This window comes from Hemicordylus capensis, chromosome 3 (genome assembly GCF_027244095.1).
Source record: "Hemicordylus capensis ecotype Gifberg chromosome 3, rHemCap1.1.pri, whole genome shotgun sequence".
In the NCBI taxonomy this organism is placed as follows: domain Eukaryota; kingdom Metazoa; phylum Chordata; class Lepidosauria; order Squamata; family Cordylidae; genus Hemicordylus; species Hemicordylus capensis.
Window position 1 is genome coordinate 95105754 of NC_069659.1, and position 27864 is coordinate 95133617.

Sequence of the window (27864 nt, forward strand, 5' to 3'; positions counted from 1 at the left end):
TCAGTTAAAAGAAACAAGTTTATTTTACTCCAAGTTTTCTTAATAAAGATCTAGGTAAAGAAAACATACAGTAGAAAAGTAATACAAAGCAGCAACATTACATTAAAAGAAGAATTTTGAAACTAGGAATTGTTAATCCTAACAAAGTTAATTGGATTCCTACTTAATTCAACACAGATGTAGTAAATCAGTATATAATGCATACAAGATATACAGAATTTTTTTTTTTAAAGACACTTTGAATTTCTCTTTTATATACCTTTACTTTAAAACCAGAAGCAACTTCAATAGTCTTCATTGTATATTGGTAATGGCTACCCCAGATGAAAAGTAGATTCCATTGTTCGGGTTTCTTTTAAAAGGAATAGTATCAAGGAGGTTAGGCCTTAAGTCCAGTTTTGTTAACTTCCTTGTCAAACATATTTTCCCCAAGTAGTTTAGATTTGACCTTTGACTCCAGGGAGAGAATGACAACTAGTTCAAAGACACCAGAAAAGAAGCTAGCTCTTTTATGTAATCATCTCAGTGCCACCAAATTAAACACACACACGCACACACAAAACTGTGATGCTAATCCACACATTAGATTCAAGAACCGTTTTTTAAAAAAAGTAAATCTTCACATCGAGGATTTTAATTACCTTCCACATAAGTGCTAAAGCTGCAATTATAAGCATAAATATTTAGTAGTTCTAGTTAAATCAATGGGTCTTATTTTTAAACAAGTGTTATCAGCATGGGAAGGTTGTATTTTGGAGGACACTTTTTTGTCACATGAAGTGGTAACATAATTAAGATGCTTAAGGAGCACTCATCTGGTAGTGGACAGCATCCAGCCAAATACGCCATCAGTAAAACCATCTTCTATTCATGGAAGGTGTTTCCACTGATGGAGGATTAGCCTGTCCTGGATGCTGCCCAGTGTTTCTTTATTGGGGGGGGGGAGTAAAGCCATACACATTATTTTAGGTACAAACAAATGACATTTTAAAAGCCCAGAACATTAGAGTATGTTTTAGCTCTATACACCGTTTCAACACTGATAGACTAATAACCATTTCAGGAGAAATAAAAGTAACATGCTTTGATGTTATGCTAATATTCAGGCAAGAAAATGTAAACAATACTACTGAACACTCTTGCAACTGGTCTGTGACTGGAAGCGGTAAGGTTGGAAAGACACAATGGCTATGACACAAACCCATTATTTGTTTAGCTATACCATGGTTTCATGTTATATATCTGAACCAGGCTTACCCATAAACTGTGGTTTATTTGGGGCTTACAAACCAAGAATCAAAAACCAGTTTGAAACTGGTTTGTAAACTACAGTTTGTGCTAACTGTGGTTTCCCATTATATTTGAAGTGACAAACTATTGAGAAGCCACATTTAGGTCCATTGCTCTGCTTCAAAAGGCTGCTGCACCATGAAAACAGAAGGAGCTCCACCTCAAGAAATTGATGTATCATGGAGATGGAAGTGAACTTCTGAAGTTGAGGCCAGATGATTTTGTCTGAGCAGACAAGCCACTCATATCATGGTTGCATGTCTGGAAGCTCAAGCCATAGTGCAGGTTCTTGACTATGGTTAGCAGAAACCAGTTTCACATCATGGAATGTCCTTGGAGCACGTTATTATAGCCACCTTGTTGAAGCTAAGCAGGTCTGAGTCTTCTTGCATAATGGAAGAAAGATGGGATATAAGCGTAGTACATAAAAATTTATGTTTGGACCTAGTCAATAAGTTTTCAGAGTACTGAAGAAGGTATGACAGAGGCATTGATGTGGGTTTGTGCAACACTATAGAATCCATAGGCAACACTTAAATATTTAACAAGAGATTACCGTGGGAGTGTATATCTAAGGGCAATGCCTTTATCACACCACTTTCAACTGTTTAAAAACAAAAAAGAAAACCATAATCTGCCTCCATTCTTAAGAAGCGGGTTCTGTTCTTTTCATGCATGAAATGAAAATGCAGGGGGGAAAATACTAAAAAAGGAGCTTATGGTCAAATCCAAGCCTTAACTGATAACACAGCTAACATTATGCTATTTGAACTCAGAGCTACTAGTTCTCAGTTTGGAATAACAAACATTATTGGCAAGTGGGATTTATTTGCATTTTCCTAGGCTCAGTGAGAGTCTTGGATTCATGGAAATTACTAAAAAAAATATGCTGCATCCATAATCAGTTCTTGCACAGTACTACAGGAGACAAGTAGCATCAGAGGCTTGGAAATCTATGGTTTCTGCTTGAAAACATGGAATTGTGATTACCTGAAACACAGGTGGAAGCAGTAGAAATGCAGAACAGTGGTAAATACCAGAGTAAAAAAAAAGGGAAAGTCTCCATTATGTACTCACTGGGGGGTAGTATAAAGATTTAATCCATGTTCCTGGTGTGCATGTTGTGCGATGCTGTTGTCAGTTCCTGTGCCATGTTACCAAGCTACTCTTGAATTCTGTAACTTAGATTTGAAGTTGGGCAGAGTCAGGAGAAGCTTGGTAATGCAGTGTGGGAACCAGCAGTTGGTGGCTTCACAAGACATGCCCATCAAGAACCTTCGATTCCCGGCTTTAGCAGCAATTGTGTGATCCCAACCACTGAATACTTTGAATTCTCCCATTGAACTACTTGGGGCTAATTTCAAGCAAACAGCTTGTTGGCTGCAGCCAATAGTTGCTCCTACACAATAAAAATTAGGCTATTCATTAGGCTATTTATTAAAAAGGCTATTCTCCAAAACTATTTTTACCCTTTCCTATCAGCTGTGTTTTTCTAAATGAGATAAAAAGCTATGCCAAGTTCCTTGGCATGTTTGATATCTAAATGCTAGCTATTTATATAGCCATTTTGGAGAAATAGTCCCTTAAAGTTTTTCCAGAGTAATTTCTTAGCACTTTAGAAAGGTTTATCTGTAGATACAGTTCAGCAAAGCACTTAAAAAAAATGAGAAACAGTTTTCGTTGATTTCAGTGTTAAATATACATATGCAGATGTATGTTGAAATTTTGCTCGAACAGTACTCCAGTTATTTCATAAGCTTGAAAAAAATCCCTTTAATTTCAATGGCCACTTTTCATTGTGCTGGCATGAAATCCCCATTTATAATGGACTATTTGGAACAAGAATAAATGTTATCCAGTTAATTAACATACCCAAATAAAGATTAAAAGTACTAAAATATATATTTTTTAAACCTGCATATTTTTCTCATGTTTTTCTCAAACCCTCAGGTTTTGAGACCTGAGAGATCTAAACTTTGATAAAAAATATAGAGTCAAACAAAAAAAACCCCAAAGCCTCTTTCTTTATAACCAAGAACATTTTGGTATTTGCAACACACAACTGCAAAATCAAACATGATCATAACAAATCAAGTTTTTATTTTATTTTTATTATGGTCAAACTAAATATATTTGAACAAGATTTAGTGTATATAATAAGCAACATCTTTCATAATTTATAACTTTAAAAACATATATTAATCTTTCATAAGTGGAAGCATATTTATTCAATGTCCACCAAAATAAACACTTTTAGGGCTTTTTAAAAAGGTACTGAATAAAAAGCTAGAGGGAAACTCCCTGTCATAACTTTTATAAAACTGTTTTAGAGAGCCAGGAATCTCTCTCTCTCTCTCTTTCTACTAAATAGTAAGCAAGAATGGATCTGAAAAAAAGAAAATTATGACAACAGTGCTGACATAAGAAACAAAAACTTTATGGAATATATTAATTTTTTTTAAAGGAAAAGTATTATTTCTTAAAAGGTATAGCACAGCATTTATGATTCATCATCTTACTATAATCCCAAATTATATGAAAGAAACTTGTTGAAATTTCTATATTCTGCTTGAGAATTAAAGATAATGAAGCTTTCTACCAGGAAGGCATTTCTATCTCTTTTTAGGATCAGGATAGGGTGCGGAATGTTTCTGACTGAGCTTTCCAAGCAGAAATTTAATAGGTGAAGCTGTTCCCCATATGCAGTCAATGCTGGGGAAATGTTCACCTACAGAAAGTTCATCTGTGTCACTGCTTAAAGCAGAAAACGAAATACTGGTAACTGGTAACATTGGAATTAACATCTTATCTTCTGAAGTCAATGAGAATTTTGTAACAGACCTCAGCAAGTTTAGAGCTGCTGCTGTGGTTTAGATAAATCGAGCTGATAGTATAGTGCTTATGTACAGTGAAGTGGGGAAATTGTATAAGGGCTGAATCACACACCTACCCACCCCTACATAAGCAGTCTTGATTATCCTCTGGTGCACACTCGTGGAAACGCATGATGTGTGAACCAGAGAGACACACAGATACTGCCAGCATAGATTCGTCTTGTTATAGCAGCTGGAAAGAACCCCGATTCCATTCTTGCTGATTTTATCTACATACTGCCTGGTTCAAACTTAATTTTTTCTATGTAAGTGCAGGTGCATACCTAGCAGAGGATAGGTGAGGGCAAATGGAGAAGGAAATGGCAGCATAAGAGCTAATTTTTTTAAATATGCAATAAATCAAGGTTTTCATGTACATAAGAACTGTCCTGCTGGATTAGGCCCAAGGCCCATCTAGTCCAGCATTCTATTTCACACAGTGGCCCACCAGATGCCTCTGGGAATTTGTACATATAGAACTGTGCATTTCATTAAACAGGCAAGCAAAGGATACTTACTCTTTTCAATATTATCATTTTATTTTGAAATAAAAAGAATCTATTTGTTAAAAAAAGCTTTCTAAAATAAGCTGTCACTGTTTAAGCACTGTGAATGAACTAAAAACAGACACCTTACAATACATATTACAATGCAACTCAGGCTTTCAGTTAATTTAGCTTCTTGGAATAAGAATACAGTGTCTGAATAGGTACAGCTTGAGTCTTAGATTTTTGCCACTGCAAACATAATTGCTATGAAATTCTTTTGAGAATTATTGCCGCTGTACTTAAGACTTAAGGGCTGACATTCTGTGCAGTATAACCTGAGTAGTTCAAAACCACCTGTGCAACACAATGCCCACGGTGGTGTGAAACAGGGCTGGTGTACTGCTACTTCTGTGACACTACGGCCATTATTTCCAATGGTTGTCGCATCGCAGAACTGTAATTTCAAGTAGTAGCACAGCAGCCCTGCTCCACACAACACAGTGGGTGTTGCTTGAGACTCTTGCAGCAGTGCAGGCAGTTCAGAACTGCCCACATTACACTGCGCAGAATATCAGCCAAAGTCTTTCATACACAACTAACAGACTTTTTTTTAAAAAATGGCAACTATGAACTATAATGAGGCTTACTTGGAAATAAATCCCAGTGAATTCTGTAGGACTTACTTCTGAGTAAACATGCACAGCATTAGGCTACAACTTGTCTTGTAAAGTAAGACTAATTTAGCAGCTTTTTCAGCTTGTAGCCTACAAGCTGAAAAAGCTTCTAAATTAGTCTTGCTTTAGCAAAAGTGGTTTCCACGGATACAACGGGGTATTCCTGCACTCATATCTTGTTTATTCAATATTAAGGCATGATCTAAGAACCCTGTCTATTGCCGGAATAGGCAGCTGAGCTCCAAGTCCTATAAAATTCAAATACCCAGGCATCCGAGAGAAAGAATATTGCAACAGTAATGAAATAGCCATGTGCAATGGCTGTTTGGCTCTTCTGAGCAGATGCAGAGGGTTCTGGCCTGGGAGCTTGCAAAATCTTGTTCCTCCCACAACCTGGTGCAGGCCTGACTGGGAGCCATAGGGACTACTAGGACTAGTTGTACAAGCCTCAGTGTTTTGCGGCACAGCTGCACAGTGTCCCAGCTTCTTAATATGCCTGAGATTTGCTGGACTCGGCTGCCTAAACTGTCAAGGGCTTGCATTAGCATAGCAGAGTGGTTGATTATGTTCCAGGATCCCAGCACTTCCACAGGGGTCTCACTTTCACTTTTAGGTCTTGATGATTTGAAATCAACTGAATACCTGAATGTTTAGGAAATAAAAGATCAAAGCTTTGCATACCTTTCTTACCTTGCCTCGGAAATACGGGGGTCATTATCTGAAGCAGTACAGTGGAATACACACAGAGACAATTTACATGCATTTCTGAAGAGCAGTTCTTCATGCCTCATCAGAAGCTGCTTATAAAACTATTCTGCGATTCAAAAACAGCTTCTGATGCAGTAACAGCTGGGGTGGAGAGCTGTTCATCAGAAAACAAGTCTAAAAGCCCTAATGTCAATAGATCACAACTACCTATTATGAAGGAATTTCATAGGATTTGTTCTACAGAATAAGAGAGCTTAGGAACAAAAGAGCGTTAAGCTGTCATTCTAACTAAATTTATGTGGAAGTAGATTCCATTGACATTAATAGGATTTATTTCCTCCAAATAAATGCATTCAGAATTGAGGTGCCAATTATTATTCAGTAACTAAGTTCTCACTCCCTTTCATTATAGCATGAACGAATCTCACAATTATACACTCTCAGAATCCAAAATGATCTTTCAAGAGCTAATTAATACTTCTGCCACATTCGCTTTCTCACGGTTGATTCTAATGTAAGCCTATCTGATCAAGTTTAAATGCCAGCAGCAATGAGCCAATTTGAATTCAACAGGAAACAAACTGTAAGAGGTCCTTGGCAGATACCCATATTAATAAATCCACTCTTCCCATTGCCATTTAGAGACAAAAGCCTGCCCCTAGCATCCTGCTACAACTCACTGTTCTGCTCCTTCAGTAAGTTCCAACAGCAACCGTAGCAATGTGCACACAAAGGCTGCCTGCCCATTCTGGCTTCCCCATTCATCTCTGTGGATAAAGCCAATAAATGAAGACCCTTGTATATGCACCTGAGTGCACATGGATCTTTGGAAAGGGTGTGCGACTACTGTCCTCTGCACAGTTCTGTGTACACAAATTGCACTGGAGTGAATGGGATGTGTGTGCATTTAACAGTGTGCAGAATTGTAGTCCAAGGTCACAATCCAGCATACTGCTAGGCATGGTTGTCCATTGAAATCAACTGGCTTAGCTCTGCATTGAATTGTGGCTTGAATGTTTAACCACTCAATACTATTCTTAATCAAATGTACAAAACAAAGTATGTTTTGATATATAGGATGGAAACAAACATTTTGCTTACTGTGGGTCTTATACTTCTGAATTGCAACATTTGTAGTGTTACATGTTCCCCTTCAGGTGGAACTAAGTATATAATAGAAATTTTAAATTTTGTTTTATTAATTTATACATATGTATTTACATCTAGACTTTATTTAATTAAAACAACCATTCTTGTAGTCATGGTAGAGCTTGTCATCACCACCTAATGGAACTGCATTTGCTCTTGCTTTTCAGAACTAGCATATTCATACAATCCACTGTAATAAATCACATCCACACCAATACAGGTCAGAAGAAACAAAACACAACTTAATTCTTGACATCCACTCAATGTTGCTTCATATTTAAAAGACAGTAATATATTTTGAATTATGACACACAGCTGACTGCTCCTTTATCACAATAACTCTAGTTACCAAAATACCTATAGAATATCAGCCTGTGAGGCATTAAATAAAACAGTGTGTCTTTTTGAAGGAAGGTATCAGAACAAAGATACACTGCTTTGTTTTTTAAATGGCTGGAGGCTGGCTGGCTGCTACTTTGTATATAAAAAATTCAAATATTCACATATTGCTAACCTTAAATTGTACTGTATCTTGTACAATTTTCATACAGAAAATTCTGGTAACAAAACAACCGCATGTTAATCAAAGTTTTCAATAAAAGTCAAGTTAATGCAAACAAGGTTTTACTTGTTATTGCTAATGTTCAATATGATCAAGATCAACACAGCAAAGCACTCAATTCATTTCTTCTCCCAACATCAAATGAATGACTAATATTTATATGGAGCTCATGAGCAACTTACTCTCTGTAAAAACAATATACTAGCTGCAAGATCTCATTACTCTGAATTCTTAAGTTGCTGTTGCTTTTTAAAAATATAATCCCATGTATCACAGGACAAGAAAGATGAAATCAGGTTTTAATGGATGAAGTTACCAGGAGATCCCAGACCATAATACCTAGAAACGCGACCAATTTACTCAACTAATAGACTTTAGTTTACCTTAATCTCCACATCCAAAGCAGCATTACATTTCAGCGGTAATTGTTGAGGGTTCTTGTCCCATCAACTCAAATATATAAAACTTCAGAAACATCATGGAAATTAAACAGATTTTAAAAACTCCCTGTAGGCATCCTTTATGCTGTTTGGTTTTTTTTAGTTGTGTGTCTGTTCATGACTCCAAAGACTAAATGCAGTTTTGAATGTCCTATGACAGAGTTTGCACATATACTGTCTTTTGAATGTGATAGCTGAAAGTGGTGGAGCATGATAAAAGAGTGTGTCCGATTCCTGTGGAACAAATAATTTCTCAGCTGCTGAAGGGGTTTCTGGCATGCCTGTAGGGCTATCAGGTTCCAAAGGTTGTATTTTGGGAAGCGGTGGAGGTGGCGGCAAAGGTGGTGGTGATGGAGAATTAGCTGGCACACATATCTCAGGTTCCTTACGTGCAGGTTCCTCTGTAGTTTGTGCCATATGGGACTGAAAGTGACTCCACAGACGGAAATTGGTTCTAAAGGCCTTGTTGCACACATGGCAAATGAAGGGCTTCACAGAGCACAGAAGCTCCTGGTGACGCTCTAGCTGCTTATGGACAGTAAAAATTTTCCCACATTTCTCACAGGGCCACAAACCAGTGTCTTTATTAGCAACTGCTTTCTTGGGTTCCCGGCTGGCTTCAGAGACCTCCTCGTCTACTTCATCTGCAGGTTCTTCCTTAATCTGAATTTTAAACTGTTTGGAAACACTAAGATCTTCAGGGAGACATGAGGAATCTTCTGAATCAAAGTTAATTTGTTCCGAGGAATCACTAAATACACTGTCTTCTTTGGCAGTAACAAAATTGTTCACCTTGTTGGGCTCTGACTGAGAATGCAGTCTTGAAGCACTACTTACTTCACCATTGTGTTCCAAAACTGGTAGACAAAAGTTCTCAGTGGGAGCCATGGTATTTTGATTGTGAACTTCCACCTGATGACGCCAAATACTGAAGGAGGATTTAAAAGTCCGCATACATTCTAAGCAAGTGAGTTTCTTGTATTCACATGCAATTTCATGGTCATGCTTCAGCTCTAGAGAAGAAAACCGAAGGCTGCAGTAAGGGCAGACAGTTGCATTCCGGCAGAGGCGCTCATGATTTCCCTGTTCAATAAGAGAGGAAAGCTTAGCATTACAAAGATGACACTGGTAAACTTTTTTGTTTTCTACAGGGCTTTCAATAGGAGCATCCTCTTTGGGTTTAAGAACCTTATTTCCTCCAACTGTTTTTTCCCCTGGGTGCATTTTTATGTGCTGCTTAAACTGCGACAGGAAGCGATATGCTTTCCCACAGTAGGTGCAAATGTAGGCTCCTCTGGTTCTGGACCTTAGATTTCTTTTGATGACTTGTGCCTGCGAGCCAGCCTGTCCCTGAAAACCTTGCTTGCCACGCCTTAGTTTAACAATCAGAGCCTTTTTAATCTCTCGTTCTCTCACTATATCAATTAATTTCCTTTGGAATTTTTCATCCAAGACGGCGTGTGAACTAGAAGCAGGTGAGGGGTTCTTCACAATTCCATGCTGCGTCTGGCAATGTGTCCAAACTTTGAAGTTTGTGTGAAATCTCTTATGACAGATATCACAAGCATATGGTTTTTCAGGGTTATGGTACATATTGACATGACGATGAAGGCCTGCTGTTGACCTGAAAATCTTAAGGCAGTGTTTGCACTTAAACTTTTTGTTAGACTTTGTTTCTTCCAATTCACCATAGTCATCTTTGCTAACATCAGAATCTGGGAAGTCAGCATCAAGGGGTGTAGGATTTGAGTTTTCCTCAAAATTCTCCTCTGACCCAGGGGAAGGATGTTCATCCACCTTAATTTTTTTGAGGGGTAGCCTTCTGTCAGCTTGAAACCTTCTTTTAGCTGGAAGTCTACTCAAATCCCTACCATCATCTTCGGTTTTAAAAGGGTTACTTTTATTGGCAGATGAAGCATCCCCCACAGTGATTCTGATTATTTCAGAAGGGTCTGAAAGTGGACTACTAGGTTCAGTTTTTATCCGTATTTCTCCAAGAGGAGACGTTACCTCCCTGTCTGTTGACTGGGAGGCACTAAAGGACCTAAGGCGATGTGGGTGCATTACCTTATCATCAGGAGCTGTCTTTTCTGAAGATTCTTTCATGGATGATTTTTGGGCTATTACATTTAATGTTCTCCCTTGTGCGTTGTTCATTATTGAAGATCCATGTGAAGGCTTCAAGTCAACAGAAGGTGAATAAATAGGTACTTGACTATCCATGGACAATGACCTTCGAAGGAGACTTTTTACAAGTGGTCCACTCCTGTCAACACTTTGGTTTTCAGCACCAGATACCCTAGATGGAATCACTAATCCTAACTTTGAATAGTATAGCAAATTCCTGTCTTCCCCAGGGTTAGCTCCTTTTCCTGTCTCTCTCAACAAGAATGTGGATTCTGAAGAGCTGCACAGAGGTACCACTGGTGGACACGGCCTTTTCAGGGGTACTTCTGCCGTTGTTCCCCTTAGAAGCTGATCACTCCCTCCTGGCTCATCTGCTACCACTTCCTTGTCAATAAAAGGTTTCTGAGACAATACTGCATTCCTTTTAGTTCTACTTTGGTTATCCAATGCACCTGAAGGTTCATGGGACTTGGAGTATCTTAAAGAACTGTCTTTCAACCATCTCCTTTCATTTAGTGATAGACTATGTAGAAACTCAGTTGACTGTGTTGTTTGTGGCCGCTTAGTTTTGACAGCAACTGAAGACAAGTGTTTATGGCTTATATCATGTGGGGCCTGACCAATATTTTTTCCCTTTGCTTCATTTTTGGTCTGACAAACTATGACACTCCTTTTCTGGGAGCTGCTTTCATCTTCCTCTTGGAAAAGTATTTTCTTAATGGGACATGCAGGCAAAGGAACTTGAGGGCTTTTAGAAACAATGTTAGTAAGAAAGGAAATTCCAAGACTGTACCCCACTTCTTGCACAGCAGCAAGGCTACTTTTCTCAACAAACAAGGATGATGAGTAAATGTAGTTTAATACATTATCAAAAGTATCTGGTTCGCAGAAGTCAAGCTGAAACACTGATTGAGACTCATTTTCCTTTTTAGTGAACAGAGCCTGAAAGTAATCACTGCTGGCAGCGAGGACATTTTTATGAGCTCGAAATTTTTGGTCTCCGACTATAAGAACAACATCACAGAGTTGTCCCTTTAGACGTTCCTCATTTAAAGCACTTAGGAGAGAAATTGCATGTGCTGGATTTATATAATGTAGAAGTCCCTCCATTATCTAGGTTTACCTGAAAGACACAAAACCAGAAAAAACCAGTATGTTTTAGGTATTATTTTCTTTTAAAAAGATGTAGCAGGAAATAGGCAGGGTCCCCCCCACCCCGGTGACAGGCCGAGTGAAAAGTCAATTTCTTCATTAATTTTGGAGTTTTTTTGTTTGTTTGGGAAACATATTACTCCATATACTATGGAAGGTAATTACAATAAATAGCAAGAAGCTACTACTAATATTTGTGACAGGATCGGCCAAGAAAGTCAAGAAAGACAACCATGTACGATTCTCTGCATCTGATAGTTATATATTTAAAGTAGTATACCTTTAACCACCTGCAATAATTGTTATGACTTTTAGTTGAGTAAAATGACTGCAAAAGTTTGTATATTTGGTTCTTCTCTGTTATTTTATGAAGCTTAAAAAAAAAGCCACCCCAAATGTGAAAACAAACCACATGCATATGTTTACAATCAGATTTTGAAATGCAAATAATATCTAAGCAAAGATTAAACTCCCTGCTGTATACTTGTATATAGCACATTTGGAAAATAGAGCCTTTTGTATCTTACATAAAAATGTTAAAGCAATTGCTCATTCCCTTTTTTATATCCTGACTTCTAAAGGACCTGTTTTGATGATTACATAACAAACTCTTCTACACAGTTGTAGAACATAGTTTTGGCAAGTTGTAAAATGTAACTTTGGTAGGCCATTGTCTATGCAATACACAGTCAAACAGTGTTCCTGTTAATTTTTTTCATCTGTGTGTGGCATGAGTTTTGTTTTGGGTGGCAGTATCAAAGCAGTGTACGCACAGGTGCAATAAGAGTGGGGACTTCCTGAGAGCCTGAGCAGGATCTAAAATTAACTGAGCAGACATCAAAAAACTAATGAGAACACGTGCACACCTTAAAGAAAACACTGCAGTCAAACTATATTTTTTGTTCCAAACTTGGGGAGGAAAACCAAGATTGAGTCTTCTGGGACAGGAAGCCACTTTCTCATACCTTTGCTATGTAAACCACTTTGAAAATGTTTTTGTTGAAGAACAGTATAGAAATATTCCTAACAACAACAACCTATTGTTATCCAACCAGTGGGCAATCAGCAACACAGTGGCCTGATCTGTTAGACTCCATTTGCCTTTTTTGTGGTTGGTCACCTAAAAATAAATAAATGCTTAGGCTGTAATCCTAGGCACACATACTTTAAGTAAGTCCCACTGAATTCAATGGGGACTTGCCCTAGAGTAAATGTATGCACACACATGTGTGTGTGTGTCTGGCACACTGTAAGGCTCCCCCCCTCCCCGCCCCCGGTGAAATAAACAGATATTGATCAAATCCAAACACACATAGGATTAGGTATTAGCTCAAGGTTGGCTCAAGGGTACTAAGTTGTGGCAAGAACCTGGAGGATTGGAAGTAATAAAATATAATTATAATTATTTCTTGTTTAGACAGTCAGACAGGTGTTATTGACTGGTTTGTTTTATCCAGACATCGAGTCCTTCCCAGGGACCTGGGATGGCTGAATTTTATTATCAGTGTTATTGCTGTTATTATTATAGATATTGCAGAATATAGGCTGTTCCCAGTAATGTTCCTTTTTGTAATTGGCCGATGGTGATTTCTGTGGCCCCTATGGTGTTGAGGTGCTCTTCAAGGTGTTTTGGAATTGCACCTAGGGCACCAATTACTACTGGGATTATTTTGGTTTTCTTCTGCCACAGCCTTTGTTGTTGTTGTTTTTATTATTATTATTGCATTTAGAGATGCAGAAACAGCCCTGAGTGCTAGATCAGTGTTCAGAAGAAGTTAAAAACACATTTAGATTATTTGCTCCTTCTATGCTTTCTCATTCAAGTATTTATGCCGTTCAATGGGCCTGATCCAAAACTCAGGACTGCTTTTGCAGTTCCCAACACTGAACCTTAGGGAGGTCCATATGTCACTGGTAGAGCACAGAGTAGGAGAGCCAGCATGGTGTAGTGGTTAGAGTGCTGGACTGGGAGCAGGGAGACCAGTGTCCAGATTCTTGTTCATCCATGAAACTAACTGGATGATACTGGGCAGTCACTTAGCCTAACCTACCTCACAGGGTTGTTGCGAAGATAAACAAATTATGTACACCTCCCAGCCCTGAACTCCTCGGAGGAAGAGCAGGATATAAATATAAAACTAAAATGATAAAAGCAAGCATTTGTATAGCACTTCTGAGTATGCAAAGCACTTCACATGTTATCCTGATGTACTCCTTACACCAACTGTGCAAGGTATTACTATCCTCATATTGCAGCTGGGAAGTCAAGTCTGAATGAGTGACTTAACTTCATGCAAGAGGCAAGATTTGAACTAGGGAAATCCTGATTTACAGCTTTGCCTCTTAACTACTGTGCTAAACTAGTTTTAATGTTTAAAGTTCAACTTAATTCAACTTAAACTCAATTTAAAGCTTAAATTAAAGGATCTCAGATAGGCAGAAGTCCTTCCAAGCTGTCCTGATACCCTGGAAAGTTGTTACCAGTCAGAGGAGATAATTCTGGACTAGATGAATCAATAGGCTAGCATAATATGACAGTTTTGCATGTTTGCAGCACAGTTGGGCACGCAGTACCAAACAAATGATTGATACTGTCAGCTTTGACAGTGCCAATCACATGTTTGAGAGAGAATAGTGGCATCATCAGGAACTCAATCCTTCCATTGTGTGAGGTTCAGAGGCTGGACTTGATATCAAAGATGAAAACATTTGAATGGCTAGGCACTGGCAGTCGAGCAGACACACATAGCATTTCTCAGGTAGTCACTGCTGAACATGTTCATCTGTGAATTGGGGCCCTATTGTGTGTATTACCATGTTAATGTTTACATTCACTGCTCTTCCAGTTTGACCTACAATTTCATTGTTGATTCATGCAGCTTTTCTTACTGCACTTGCTTACCATGTAGTTCATTTATTGGTACTACACTTTAGTCTTTTGCAAACTAACTTTACTCTTACAAAATGAAAATTCTTAGGAAGTTTAATCTTCTAACAAATATTTAAAAGAAACAAGACCTACCCCAAAAAGGCTTTCGTTCCTCTTCTCAAATTTTAGACTAAGTGCCAAAATGAAATAAAAATTTAGACTCAGGATTACATCTGCTCCTTAAGTTGCAATTACTTTGAAGACTGTATCTCAGATAGTCTAGGGAAAGAAAAGAGGGAGAGAAAGAAAAAGTGTACTTTGAAAAAACAAAATTCATGTACAAAAGTTTCCCAACTTTGCAGTAATACATATTGCTCTTTTCAGATTTGTGAATATTTCTCCTTGAATGTTTGGTGGCAGTCACACCCAAAGCAGGCATGTTTCTGAAAAATCCCTCCCACCATCAAGTGATGACATCTACAGATGCACCTGGGGCTTGGATTAGGGGCTGTGGCCAGTTTAGCAGCATTAGCCTACAACACCAAAGGACATTGTTCATTTCTGGCCATTTGGAATCTGGGTTTCACAGTAAGACAGCATATTGGTGAAAGTGGGAGGTCACTTCCAGCTGTTGCCCCATCTGTCCAGGTAGCTCCCGCCCCTCCTCCAACTAACCTGATCCTTGCATTATTAAAAGAAAGTCACTGAAGACAAGATTGTTATGCTTTGGCAGACTGGCTGCACTGCGTTTCCTTCACCTTCTTGTTTCCTGGGGTTATCTATGCACCTTTTTATTATCCTCATGGTCAAATGGAAAATTACAGGTAGTTATGGGATTGTTTTTGAAAGGAAAAGCACCCACAGGAGGCTATTTAACTATTTTCCTGCCAGCTTTTTTTCTTCTAAAAATCACCATCTCCTACACTGCTTTCCCATTTGTGGGGGAAAGAGATGGTAAGAAAAAAGCAGCTGGCACAGAAGAGATAAAACAAGCCCCCATCCTGCCCAGGGCTGTTCCTCCAAGATTCCAATCTCTTGTAGATGCTTTTCTTTAAAAAAAAAAAATCTTAAAAAAAAATCATGACAACACAATGAAGCTTAATCTGTTATAGTGATTTCCACAAGCATCATGACAACCCCCTTTCTCTCCCAATCTAATTCTCATTCCCCAGTTTCCTTCTCCCTCACCCAGAAAGTAACCACACTCCACGAGCTTCTCTCCTCTCAATCCCTACATATTCTTGCCTTCACTGAAACTCTGCCATTTCCAATACTGCCACTGCTTTTGCCCTCTTTCTCCCACACACCTAACCATTCTCCTTTCTAGGTTCTGCCAGTTCCAGCCCCTCATCCCATTCCACTGTTTCTTAGTATTTGAAGTTCATTCTGTAGGATTTTGTTTCCCTTTGCAACTTTGTGGTACTATTCAATATCATGCCTCTGGCCCATTCTCAACTTCCATTTCAGACTTTGATACTTGGCTCAGCTTGTTCTTTGATGATTTTAAATACATGCTGATAATCTCTCTGATCCAGCTGCCTCCCATCTTCCCTGTTCTCTTGACTGCCACCTTTGGAGGTCCTCTTCCAATCACTGCCTTGGGTACTTCCTAGATTTTATCTCACTAAGAATTGATCTGTCTGTGATCTCTGTACTCTGGAATTATCTGACTGACCAATACCATATCTCCTTCAACACTGCAGGTCACAGAAAGAGCAAGAGGAAGACCATGTGAGAGGCGGAATTTGCACAATTTCTTCACACAGTGGCCTTCTCAGAAGTATTGTATCCTCTGTTCCCTTCTTCTTGCTCCTTAGACTCTGCAGCTTTCGCTTTCAGCTCATCCGTATCAACTCATTTGCTTTACTCTAACAAACTATTCTCCTTTCTTGTGTCTGGCCCTAGATCACCTCCCCCCGCCGTTTACCATTTATGTTCTCTTTTCATGTTCTTGTGCACTGAATACCTCTGAAGGATATAAAAAGGTCTGGCAATTGTCCATCTTCCTAAGTAACCTGTAGTACAGAATGATGTAGTTACTAGGGCTGTGCCGTTCTGTCAGCCGAGAGGCAACTTGCAGGCCCTTTAACTTGGGTCAAATAGGAACATTGGTACTCTGACAGAGTTCAGACATGACAGCAGGGAGTTCAGTCGGAAGTTTAAGCTGTCAGTGCATTCCGCGAACACCTGACAGAGCGTATGTAGGGTCCAATTTGTTTGTCAGAAGGACACAACTACACAGTCCTAGTAACTACTTCATCATCCTGAACCACACCAACTCTAGGTATCTTCAGCAACCCTTCTCATCTTTGATGCCATATTAAAGTTCGTCCTACCCCACCCCTCGCTCTCCAATCAGGACTTTAGGAGGCAAAGTAATAAAATAGATTTTCATCCTACATGTTTCCTACCATCTCTAAGCCAGTTATCTTTTCTAACTCTTCCACATACCCCATGTGTACTCAACTCTGGGTTGTTATCTTTGCTACCATTATTCCTTCTCTCCATCATATGCCCTCCATCGTATGCCCAACCTGCCCTCTCCTTGGGTTCTCTCCCTATTATGTTCAAACACATCATTACCCATATTTAAAAAAAAATAAAATCCATTGACATCTCCTGCCCCTCTGTCACTTGATTTCACTTCTACAATTTGCTTCAAAGTCTTAGAGTGTGCTACTTACTCACACTTCTTGATTTCACCCTGCTCCAATTCCTCTATGAACCCTTTGCAATCTGGCTTCTACCCTCTGCATTTCCCTGCCTTCAGCAAAATTACTGATAATCTCCTCACTGTCAAATGGAAAAGCCTCTCCTTTTCATCTTCTAGCTGTCTGTTGCCTTTGACACTGTTGATCACCTTCTCCTGCTCAACTTCCCTTCATGCCTCAGGCTTCTATGATTCTGTCCCCAGCCGACTCTCTTCCTACCTCTCTAATGGCCCGTTCAGTGTTCTTATAGGGGGCAATTTCCCCCTCTAATTTGCCCTTCTCCATTGGAACCCCTCAGAGATCACCTCTTGGTCCTCCTCTGTGATGCTGTCTGTGGGTGATCTCATCAAGTAATGTGGGTTTCAGTATAGCAATAGCAATTACATTTATATACCGCTCTATAGCCGGAGCTCTCTAAGCGGTTTACAATGATTTAGCATATTGCCCCCAACATTCTGGGTACTCAGAGAACTAGGTTCCTGAAGGAATGCCCACACTGAGGTAATCTCCAGTGGTCCTTTTTCAGGTGCCCCCACCTAGAAAAGGTGGAAAGAGGACCTTTTCGGTCATGGTGTCCTCCTTGTGAAGTTCTCTCCCCAAGAAGGCCCACCTGGCAACTATGACATTGTTCAGGCACTAGGAGACCTTTTTATTCTTCCTTTTAGAAACCATTACTTTTAGTGCTGTTTTAACAGCTGTTTCAGTGCTGTTTAATCTGCTGTCACTAATTAGGCTGTATCAGTTAGCTTAACTATTTGATTTCCTTTTATTGTATGTCATGGCATATCTTAAACACCCTGTTGACACACTCAGCACTATTCCTCAGAATTTTTGCTTTCCATTCAGTACACAAATCTCCAGCTGCTTATCTGATATTTGCACACTTGCATGTTTTCATTGCCTATCTCAAACTCTGAATGTCCAAGACTGAACTTCTCACCTTTCCTCTCCTTGTATACTGTCTGTATCCACTGAAATATCACTGTCCACTCTGTTGATCAGGCATGAAGACTTGGCTTTAACTTAGATTCCTCTTTTTCCTTCCTTTCCCATATGCCACTTCTCCTGGCGCAACTGTGTGAAACTACTGCCCTTCCTCTTTGTGCCCCCCCCCCCCGCCCAAACCAACTCTGGTTTATACTTTGATCATCCTTCCTTGATTACTGCAACCTTTTCTCCTCTGATCTTCCAGTCAGACCTCACCACTTTCACCTTTCCAGAGCATTAGCATCAGAATAATTCACTACTACTTCATTTTATTTATTAATGATTTTTCAGACAAGGTCAACATTTTTTACAAGTGTACATTAAGGTATAGAAACATAATTGATAAAAAAGACATCTTTCAGCACAGTATAATATTTCTCAGTCTCTCAACTTTATGTACTAAATAAATACCAATTTCTCAAAAGCCAGGTAAACAAAACAAAAAAGAACCAAAAGCAAAGCAAAGACTAATAACAGAATCACCCCGATCACTAATTTCTACAAAAATATATTTCACAATGCATACAATTCCTTCTAGAGTTTCCTGTCTGTACCTGTATACAGTAAAAACTCCTCCTCACCTTCAAAGCATCTCCACAGCCATGTCCCCCACAAATCCTTATACCTCTACCCTCATATCACTGCCTGTGGCCTTTACTCTTCAACCTCCTATACCCTTAGCTGCTGAATTAAACAACTCTGCTCTCTCTCCCTTACTTCTCCATTTCCTTATGCCTAGGAAATAGAGCCCCTGGTGGCACAGTGGTAAAACTGCCGCCCTATAACCAGAAGGTTACAAGTTCGATCCTGACCAGGGGCTCAAGGTTGACTCAGCCTTCCATCCTTCCGAGGTCGGTAAAATGAGTACCCAGAATATTGGGGGCAATATGCTAAAATCATTGTAAACCACTTAGAGAGCTCCGGCTATAGAGCGATATATAAATGTAAGTGCTATTGCTATTGGTAGGGCTTAATCCCAGAACTACAGGATGCTGCTTCTTTCTGTTCCTTCAAATCCTTCCTCAAAACCCACCTCTTCTATGAAGGCTTTGGCTGAACCCTTTAGTCCTCATCACTACTGAAACCATGTCTAAGTAAATGTAGCTGAACCAAACACTTATTATCTTGCGTTTGCTCTCCCATCTAACTTTCGCACCTGTAAGGTCTTCAGCAAGGGTCCTGTTTTTTGTTAATTACTTTGCGGGTGTTCTCACGTACAGCCTAACTCAAGCTAGGGACGCCCGACCTGCGCTAGGCTGCGCGTGAGGTGTATCGGGATCAAGTACTATCCTGGAGAGCCAGCACCGCCCAGCCGAGCTGTTTCCCAAGGTTAAGGGAGTGAGTGCTCCCTTAACCCAGGCTACTGGATCATGTGTCCACTGGGGCTATGTTTAGCTCCAGTGGACACAGAGATGGGAGCCTAGAGAGCCCGTCTCCTGGGGGAATCCCCCAATGCATCACACGTGTCACACAGTTTATGGTGGTATCTCCAGATGTGGTCCGCACTCCCAGAAACAAGCCATTACTCATCTGGGGGGAAGGCAAGCTTAACCAGTCTTGCCCCGCCTGCATGCTGTACCGCCTCGTCGTGTGAATGACCTCTTTATGTACGGCAATATATATCACAGTACTATGGTACCATACAGAGTTCTCCAAGATACTTACAGTTTTTTATCTGATTTCTGGTACAGAAAATTTACACACAATCACACACATGGCAGTAATCTAAGTACTTTAAAGTCCAGAGGCAGGGAGCACATTCCAAAGACCAGGGGCAGCAACGGAGAAGGCCCATTCCCAAGTAGCCACCAAATGAGTTTGCAGCAACCACAGACAAACTTCTCCAGACGATCTTAACAGGTGGTGGTGATTATGGTGAAGATGACGTTCTCTTAGAATACCCAGGGCCTAAGCTGTTTAGGGCTTTATAGTTAACTAGTATTTTTAAGCCCGTTATGATAACGGGCGCTAGCTTTCTATCCTGTCTTTTCTGTCTCTCTCTCTCTCTTTCTGTCTCTTTTCCCCCCCCTTGTCCCCTCTCTCTTTTTGTTTTTTGTTTTGTTGTTGTCTCTGTTTTTGTTCTTCCTTATTTTGCTTTTACTTTTTTTGGGGGGGTGGATGAATAACGGCCAAAATGGCCCACGAGAAGGTGGCCGCCCCCGCCTATCGCCCTCCCGCGCACCCAGCTGCCGGAGCCCACCTTACCCGCTCCAGCCCGAAGGAGAAGAGAGGAACTCGGGAACAGAGCTACTCTCTGTGTTAAGCTGCTGCCCACACTGTCGCAATGGACGCAATAGGCGTCTTTGCGTCCATAGCGGCAGTTTGAGCAGTGACTTAGCACAGAGAGGAGCTCTGCTCTTTTCCCTCGGGCTGGAGCGGGTAAGGTGGTCTTCGACAGCTGGGAGGGCGATAGGCGGGGGCGGCAACCTTCTCATGGGCCATTTTGGCCCTTAATCTTTTTTGGGGGGGAGCGGGGAAGGTGATTTTGGGCAGCTGGGAGGGCGGGTGAGCAGGCGGCGGCGGCTGTGAGTGGGCGGGGGCCTCGTTGGCGGCTTCGCCGCCACCTCGCCAAGCTTCATTTTGGGCAGCTGGGAGGGCGGGTGAGCAGGCGGGGGCGACGGCTGTGAGCAGGCGGGGGCCTCGTTGGCGGCTTTGCCGCCACCTCGCCCAGCTTCCCTGTCCCCCGTCTCGGTCTTCCCCCGCCGCCATTGCCCTCGCCTTTTTCAGGGCGGCCGCTTCTGGTTGCCTCGGCCTCCTCTCGCCGTGCCTCAGCTCATGGCCGAGGCGGCGGCTCCGCCGCCGCCTCGGCCACTTTCCCCCGCCGCCACACACCGGCTAATGGCTGCCCGTGGCTGTGGGACACTGGTGTCTGCGGTCCTGTGTCCCTTGGGCTCTTCTGGGCCTGTGCTTCGCGCAGGCCCAGAACAACCCAGGGAGGCAGGGACGCAGATCCCCAACGTTCCAAAGCCACGGCCACTCACTTAGCCTTTTATTATATAGGATGACTAGCACCTTGTATATTGCCCGGAAACATATCAGCAGCCAGTGTAGTTCTTACAATACAGAAGTAATATGGTCTGTCCTAGATGACCAACCTGGCCGCCGCATTCTGGACCAACTGCAGTTTCCAGATTACGTACAAAGGCAGCCCCACATAGAGTGCATTGCAGTAATCCGGCCTAGAGGTTAACAGTGTATGTACCACCATTTTGAGGCCATTCAAGAAATGAGTGCAGCTGGTGTATCAGCCAAAGCTTATAAAAAGCACCTATGGCCTCCACCTCAACCTGGGATACCAGGGAGACGCTGGGATCCAGAAGCACCCCCAGACTGCATACCTGTTCCTTCTGGGAGAGTGTGACCCTATCCATAAGCGGCAGATCAAAATTGTCTCCCGAGTTCCAACCCTGCACAATAAGTACCTCCGCCTTATCTGGATTCAGCCTCAGTTGGTTATACTTCATCCAGCCCATTACTGCCTCCAGGCAGGCATTTAGGGAGATCATGCCTTCACTCGATGATGTTGACATGGAGAAATAGATTTGGGTGTCATCAGCATATGTGTCATCAGCACCAAATCTCCTGATGATCTCTAACAATGGTCTCATGTAGATGTTAAACAACATCGGAAACAATACAGAGCCCTGAGGGACACCATACGAAAGTTCAGATTTTGAAGAACAATAGTCTCCAAGAGACACCATCTGGAATCTGCCCGTGAGGTAGGAGTGGAACCACAGCAAAGCAATGCCTCCTACCCCCAAACCCCTCAGACGTTCCAGAAGGATACTATGGTCGATAGTATCGAAAACCACAAAGAGAGCCAAAAAGACCAAATGAGTCACACTCCCTCTGTCAATTCCCAATTGGAGATCATCCATCAGGCCAACCAAGGCAGTCTCAACCCCATAGCCCACGTGAAAGCCAGTTTGAAATTGGTCTAGATAATCAATTTTCTCCAAGACCACCTGGAGCTGGGAGGCCACCACCTTCCCAATCACTTTGACCAGCCATTGAAGTTTGGAGACAGGCCTGTAGTTGCTTAACTCTGAGGGATCCAAGGCAGGCTTATTCAGAAGCCATCTAATGATTTGTCTCCTTAAGACAAGAAGACATCCTGCCCTCCCTCAGAGAAGCATTCTATCAGGCCCTCTACTACAGCCTCCCTGCCCGATAGTATAAGCCATGTCAGGCAAGGATCAAGAGAGTAGGTGGTAGGCCGCACCATTCCAAGCAACTTGTCCACATTCTCAGGAGTCACAAACTGAAATTGATCCAGGATCATAACATAAGAGGAGCTGCTGGACACCTTGGCAATTGTGGAGTTTGAATAGAAGTCAGCCTGAATACGAGAGATTTTGTCTACAAACACTCATTAAAAACATCACAGCAAGTAACTGTTGGTTCCAAGTACTGATTCAAGAGGGAAGGGGCGCATATTAGCCCCTTCACCACCCCAAACAACTCCTCCGGAAGTGAATTTGAGGATATGATAAGAGAAGAAAAGAACCGCTTCTTTGCCACATGAATCGCCTGAGCATAGATCTTCAAATGCAGTCTATGTAGTAATCTGTCAGATTCGAGTTGAGTCTTTCTCCACTTGTGCTCTATTAATCTACCTTGCTGCTTCAGCCCCCGTAGTTCTTTCATATACCAAGGGGCCAGTTTTGAATCAGGTCAGAGAGGATGCTTAGGAGCGATCTTGTCCACTACCCTGGTGAGTTGATTATTCCAATTCTCCACCAAAGTGTTGACAGGGTCACCAGCAGAGCCAACACTAAATCCCTCCAAGGCTTCTCGGAATCCTATTGGATCCAATAACCTTCTCAGCAGGGGCTTAACGAGGCTGGAGTGGGCCCAGAGACAAAGTTTTAAAATGGGCCCCTCGCTGATACACACACACTCTCACTTCACATTTGACTTGCCTTTGGGGGCCCCCTCGAGGCGTGGGGGCCCCCAGGCAGCCGCCTCCCCTTGCCTAATGGTAGTTATGCCCCTGCTTCTCAGGCAGACTATCCTAATGCCCCCCCGCCCCTGTGGAGGTGGGACGTGGTCATGAGTCCAACCTTAATCAGATGGTGTTCCATCCATGACAATGGGGAAATCATATGAGAGCCAGCGTGGTGTAGTGGTTAGAGTGCTGGACTAGGACCGGGGAGACCAAATCCCCATTCAGCCATGAAACTAGCTGGGTGACTCTGGGCCAGTAACTTCTCTCTCAGCCTAACCTACTTCACAGGGTTGTTGTGAAAGAGAAACTCAAGTATGTAATACACCGCTCTGGGCTCCTTGGAGGAAGAGCGGGATAGCAATGTAAAAATAATAATAATAATAATAATAATAATAATATTAAATGTGCATATGCAATTTATAGGGATTTTTAAAAAAGGTTTTTTTCTGTGGCTCCAGATAAGTGAACCTAAACTGCTGTTTATATTGTCTAGCTGCTAGACTGCATAAAATGGCAATTGTCACATCATGTTTGTTACTGCTTTTCTTCTAACTAGTCCGTGAAATAAGGTTTAATTATACATTCTGCTTCCATTACACAGTCTATGTAGATTTAAGATGTTACAGGAGTATAGAGAAGCTTGACCCCAGCTCCAATCACTTCCTATATTGTGAAAGTGAGAATCTACATGCATGCATCTCGATCCTAAATGGGAGTTGGGAGAGAGAAGAGGGTAGGTGTACAGTCTCTACTTATGTTAGAGAAGCCTAACCTTGCAGAGAAATAGCAGAGGTTCAGAACATCTCAGCCCAGTCATAAGAAAAGAATTTGCTTTTGGCCATGAGAAGTACTGCCCCTTCACTGCAGAACAGGGTAGGGGGAAGTGATCTGAAGTGAGCTCAGAGATTAATGCCTCATCCTTCCACCTGTAAATTTTCAAAGGCTCAACTTGTCCTATGTACAAGCCACCATATGTAGTTTTGGAGAACCACTAACATCTGAATGACAACCGAGAGCCAGTGTAGTGGTTAGAATGTTGGACTAGGACCGGGAAGACCCGAGTTCAAATCCCCATTCAACCATGAAACTCACTGGTGAGTCTGGGCCAGTCATGTATCTCTCAGCCTAACCTACCTCACAGGTAGGGATGTGCACGGTACCAAAGAGACGTGGTCCGGCACTGAGGGGAGTGTGGCTTTAAGGGCGGGGGTAGTACTTACACACACACCCCACCGCTCTTCCCCCTCCGGCGCTGGACTTTTCTAAAACGTTTTTGGGGGAGCAGAGTTCACCCTTGCCCTCATAGTTGTCTTATTTATTTAATTTATTTATTTATTGTAGCATTTCTATACCGCCTTTCGTTAAAAGACAACCCCAAGGCTGTTTACAAAAGTTAAAAACCTACAATAAAAAGACAATAAAAACATCAAGCTAAAAAATATAAAAACATATTAAAAACATGCATAAAAACAATACAAGTAAAAACACACAGAAGCAGCAATAAAACGATTATGTAAAAGCCTGGGTAAAAAGCCAAGTTTTAACAAGCTTTCTAAAAGTCATGATGGAGTCCGAGGAGCGAATGGCCACTGGGAGAGCATTCCAAAGTCTGGAAGCAGCAACAGAGAAGGCCCTGTCCCAAGTGCACGACAGCCGGGCCTCTCTCATTGTCAGCACCCGGAGCAGGGCCCCCTCAGATGTCCTCGTCAAGCAGGCAGCAACCCTTGGGAGCAGGCGGTCCCTCAAATACCCCGGGCCCAAACCATTAAGGGCTTTAAAGGTTAAAACCAGCACCTTGAATTGGACCTGGAAACGAACCGGCAGCCAGTGCAACTCTTTCAGAATGGGGGTGATGTGCTCCCAACGGGCAGCTCTGGATAACACCCTCGCTGCTGCGTTTTGCACTAGCTGCAGTTTCCGGATATTCTTCAAGGGCAGCCCCACGTAGAGCGCGTTACAGTAATCCAGCCGCGACGTGACTAAGGCAAGTCTTCCAAGTTTACAAGCAGTAAAAGCTGGCGCCACACATGTGCCCATTGTGGCCGCCAGTGCCGGCGATAGGCGCGCCGCGACGGGTGCATGCGTGGCACCAGCTTTTGGTGCTTGTAAACTTGGAAGACAACTACGGGTGCAGGGGCGGCAGGGAGGAACGCTGCCGTCCCAAGAACATTTAAGAAAAGTCCAGCGCCAGAAGGGGAAGAGCAGCGGGGGAAGTACTACCCCCGCCCTTAAAGCCACACTCCCCCCCCCCGCTGGACCGCCAGACTGGCCGAATTCCGGACCGGTCCGGAGGCCTTTTGCATGGGTTAAAAATAAGCATGTACACAGCTCTGAGCTCCTTGAGAGGGAGAGAGGGATATACATGTATTTTTAAAAAGACCAAGTAATCCATGTTGTTTATTTCTACAGTGCCGCTCATTCTTTAGCAACTAATGAAGTGAAGCAAGCCCAGTTTGATTCAGTGGGGCTTCCACGTAAGCACATTTAGGCTCGGGCAGCAAACATACCAAGTGTTTTATACATGACATCAACCCACTCTACAATCAGCCAACAGCATTGATGCCAGATCCTGTCAAGCACAAAGACTAACTTAAGCAATATCTAATCAGGGACCAGTGTGGAATATGTGAGCTCAGCCCCCAAAACTATTTTCTTTGTGAGGGTTCATTCCTAGAACATTCGATACAAATTAGACGGCTATCGGCAGAATGCCCGCCCCCACTCCCCGCACTAGAACCATCTCATGCATGTCGAGATCTAATAGAAAGATGATGCAGGTAATAAGGTGAAGACTGCATTCGTGGTTAAGACTTCACACCCAAGCGCCCCTGAATCAGGAAACGAGAGACCTATAAAGCATGGATGAAGAATCGGAGAACGGGAACACCAGCGCCCTTTCCCTCTGTTCCGAATAAAGTTTTATCTTGCCGATAGGAAAAAAAACAACCCCAACAAACATGCCCCCCTTGTCCAGAATGACATCACAAAATTCAACAGCCCACCACACCCATTTTCCTGCGCACGCTCAGTTTTCTTCCACCCCGCCCACACAGATTATTCCCGAGTGCCTATATAGTCAACTGTATCTGTATGGGCAACGCACAGGCGCAATATGAAAAAGCCACCAAGAGCCAGGAGTGGGCAGAAGGCATGCGCAGTAGGCACCTAATGAAATGCAGAAGCATGCGTGCTGCACAGTACGAGAACGACCATAAGGATCGGCGCATGCGCCAGGAAGGGGTGGGAAACCGTTTTGTAACCTGCGCAGGCGCACACGGGAGCAGAGGGACCGCAGCCCTACTCGGTGGGGGGGGGGAAACATACCTCAGAGTTACGTCAGGAAAGGACGCCTTTGTGCATGGGGAAACCCGTGCCTTTGTGCAGGGAGAGACCCGCCTTATAGGGGCAGGGATCGCGGCCTGTTACTCACCTTTTGCTGCCGGTGGACAGGACCCCCCTTTCCTTCCCCCTTTCGGCGTCTCCCTTTACGATTCACCCGCGCGTGCTGCCGCCACTGCCGTGATTCCATCCATCTTGAATTTGACGTCATCCCACACCAGGGATGAGGTCATCGCAGTGAACGCTCGTCACGTGCGCTTCTTTCCGATTGGCCAGCGCGAACCGGGCGGATCGGGAGGGGGAGAAGGGATCAGAAGCGCCCGCGTACGAAGTAGTGTTTGTGTGGGGCAACTCTCAGTAATAAACAGAAACTTGGGGTGATTTTCCGTCTCGTCTCTGAGGTGGCCCAGCGCTGAGATTTGGCCCTAGCAAATGCAAATGAGAAGCGGCAATAGCCCCTTTGCTAAGGGCGGCGGGTACAAAGTAGGTTGCTGCGTAGAGAGGTCGCGAGAAGAAGGAGCTCGACTAAGGAAGGTCTGACACAAAAGAAGCGACTCAAGAGTGAGCCGCATCCATCTGCAACTGCTGGTTCTCCTTCCTCGGAGTCAGAAGCAATAGCAGTGTAATATACAAGCCTGCCTGTGCCGCTGTTATAATAAAAGTCTGTTTTCAGTGTTGGGAAGTTGCTGCCTGTCTTTCTCCAGTAGGCTTCTACTGCAGCTTGTCAGGACAGGAGCTTGCTGAGTAATGATTTTAAAGGCCGCTGGGATTTAGAGTTCATTTCATCCGGGTTGGTTGCTCCTCAATACACTTCAACCTTCCTGCCCTACTAATACTCTGGATGGTGGAAAAGGTAGATTTCTCCCAACCTCCAGTGCAGATTTGTAAACGAAAGGAAAGAATCCCTGTTAAGAAAAAAATTGCAGGCAATTTCACACATTAGGTCTTCTCATTTTTTGTAATTCTACTGCAAAAAGCAGGGCCACAGTAGTAGAATGTGTGCCTAATATGATTTAAAACATGTGAAAAAGCATGCACACGCTTATGTAATCAGTGTGTGAAAAATGCAAAGAGGCATCCCCTGTATTTATGAGAACTGAAAAATCAGTTAATTGGCGATTAATTGCAATTGCCAGGTCAGAGGCAGAACCTGGTGATATAAGACTGTCAGCTCCTGAAAAATTGAGAGGAAAATCTGATACCATGGTATAGACCAGCTGTAAAATGGCAGGACCCAGTGGTAACTCCCCACCCCCAAATGGCCTGGGGGGCCATTGCCACTCATCCTGCTGAGAAAAAGGCAAAAAGCTGGAAAGTGGTAATTTTGGGAAACCTGGCAACTCTAGTTAAATGTAGTTTATGTATGACAAGTTTCTTTAGCCATTCTTGCTAATTAAAGATAGATGGATTTTGGTTCAGTGTGTTCTTTGTATAATTTCCCATTCATGATGAGTACTTTAACTGCTTTTAGAGTAGTGTGGTGGGAACATCACTCTTTCATCCAGTATTTTGCAGGCCTGTTGAACATGCACACAGGCCCAGTG

The 27864-nt window shown here is 42.4% G+C and overlaps 1 protein-coding gene across 4 annotated transcripts; it reads right to left on the bottom strand.

Annotated features, from left to right (window-relative positions):
• On the bottom strand, positions 1-26541 carry ZBTB21 (zinc finger and BTB domain containing 21). 4 transcript variants are annotated; one of them, XM_053309258.1, is made up of 3 exons: positions 26412-26541; positions 14486-14611; positions 1-11434 (listed from the first exon to the last, which is right to left on the bottom strand). In XM_053309258.1, exon 3 carries the CDS (start codon positions 11419-11421, stop codon positions 8284-8286), a length of 3138 nt encoding a protein of 1045 aa, XP_053165233.1. In that variant the 5' UTR covers positions 11422-11434; positions 14486-14611; positions 26412-26541; the 3' UTR covers positions 1-8283. The 4 variants fall into 4 exon arrangements, with proteins under 4 accessions (XP_053165233.1, XP_053165236.1, XP_053165235.1 ...); XM_053309261.1 differs by lacking the exon at positions 26412-26541 and adding an exon at positions 26306-26391; XM_053309260.1 differs by lacking the exon at positions 26412-26541 and adding an exon at positions 25989-26016.
• Positions 26542-27864: the final 1323 nt, after the last annotated feature.

Coding starts and splice junctions, on each gene's coding strand:
- ZBTB21 (XM_053309258.1), bottom strand. CDS start 11,421: ATGGAGGGACTTCTACATTATATAAATCCAGCACATGCAATTTCTCTC.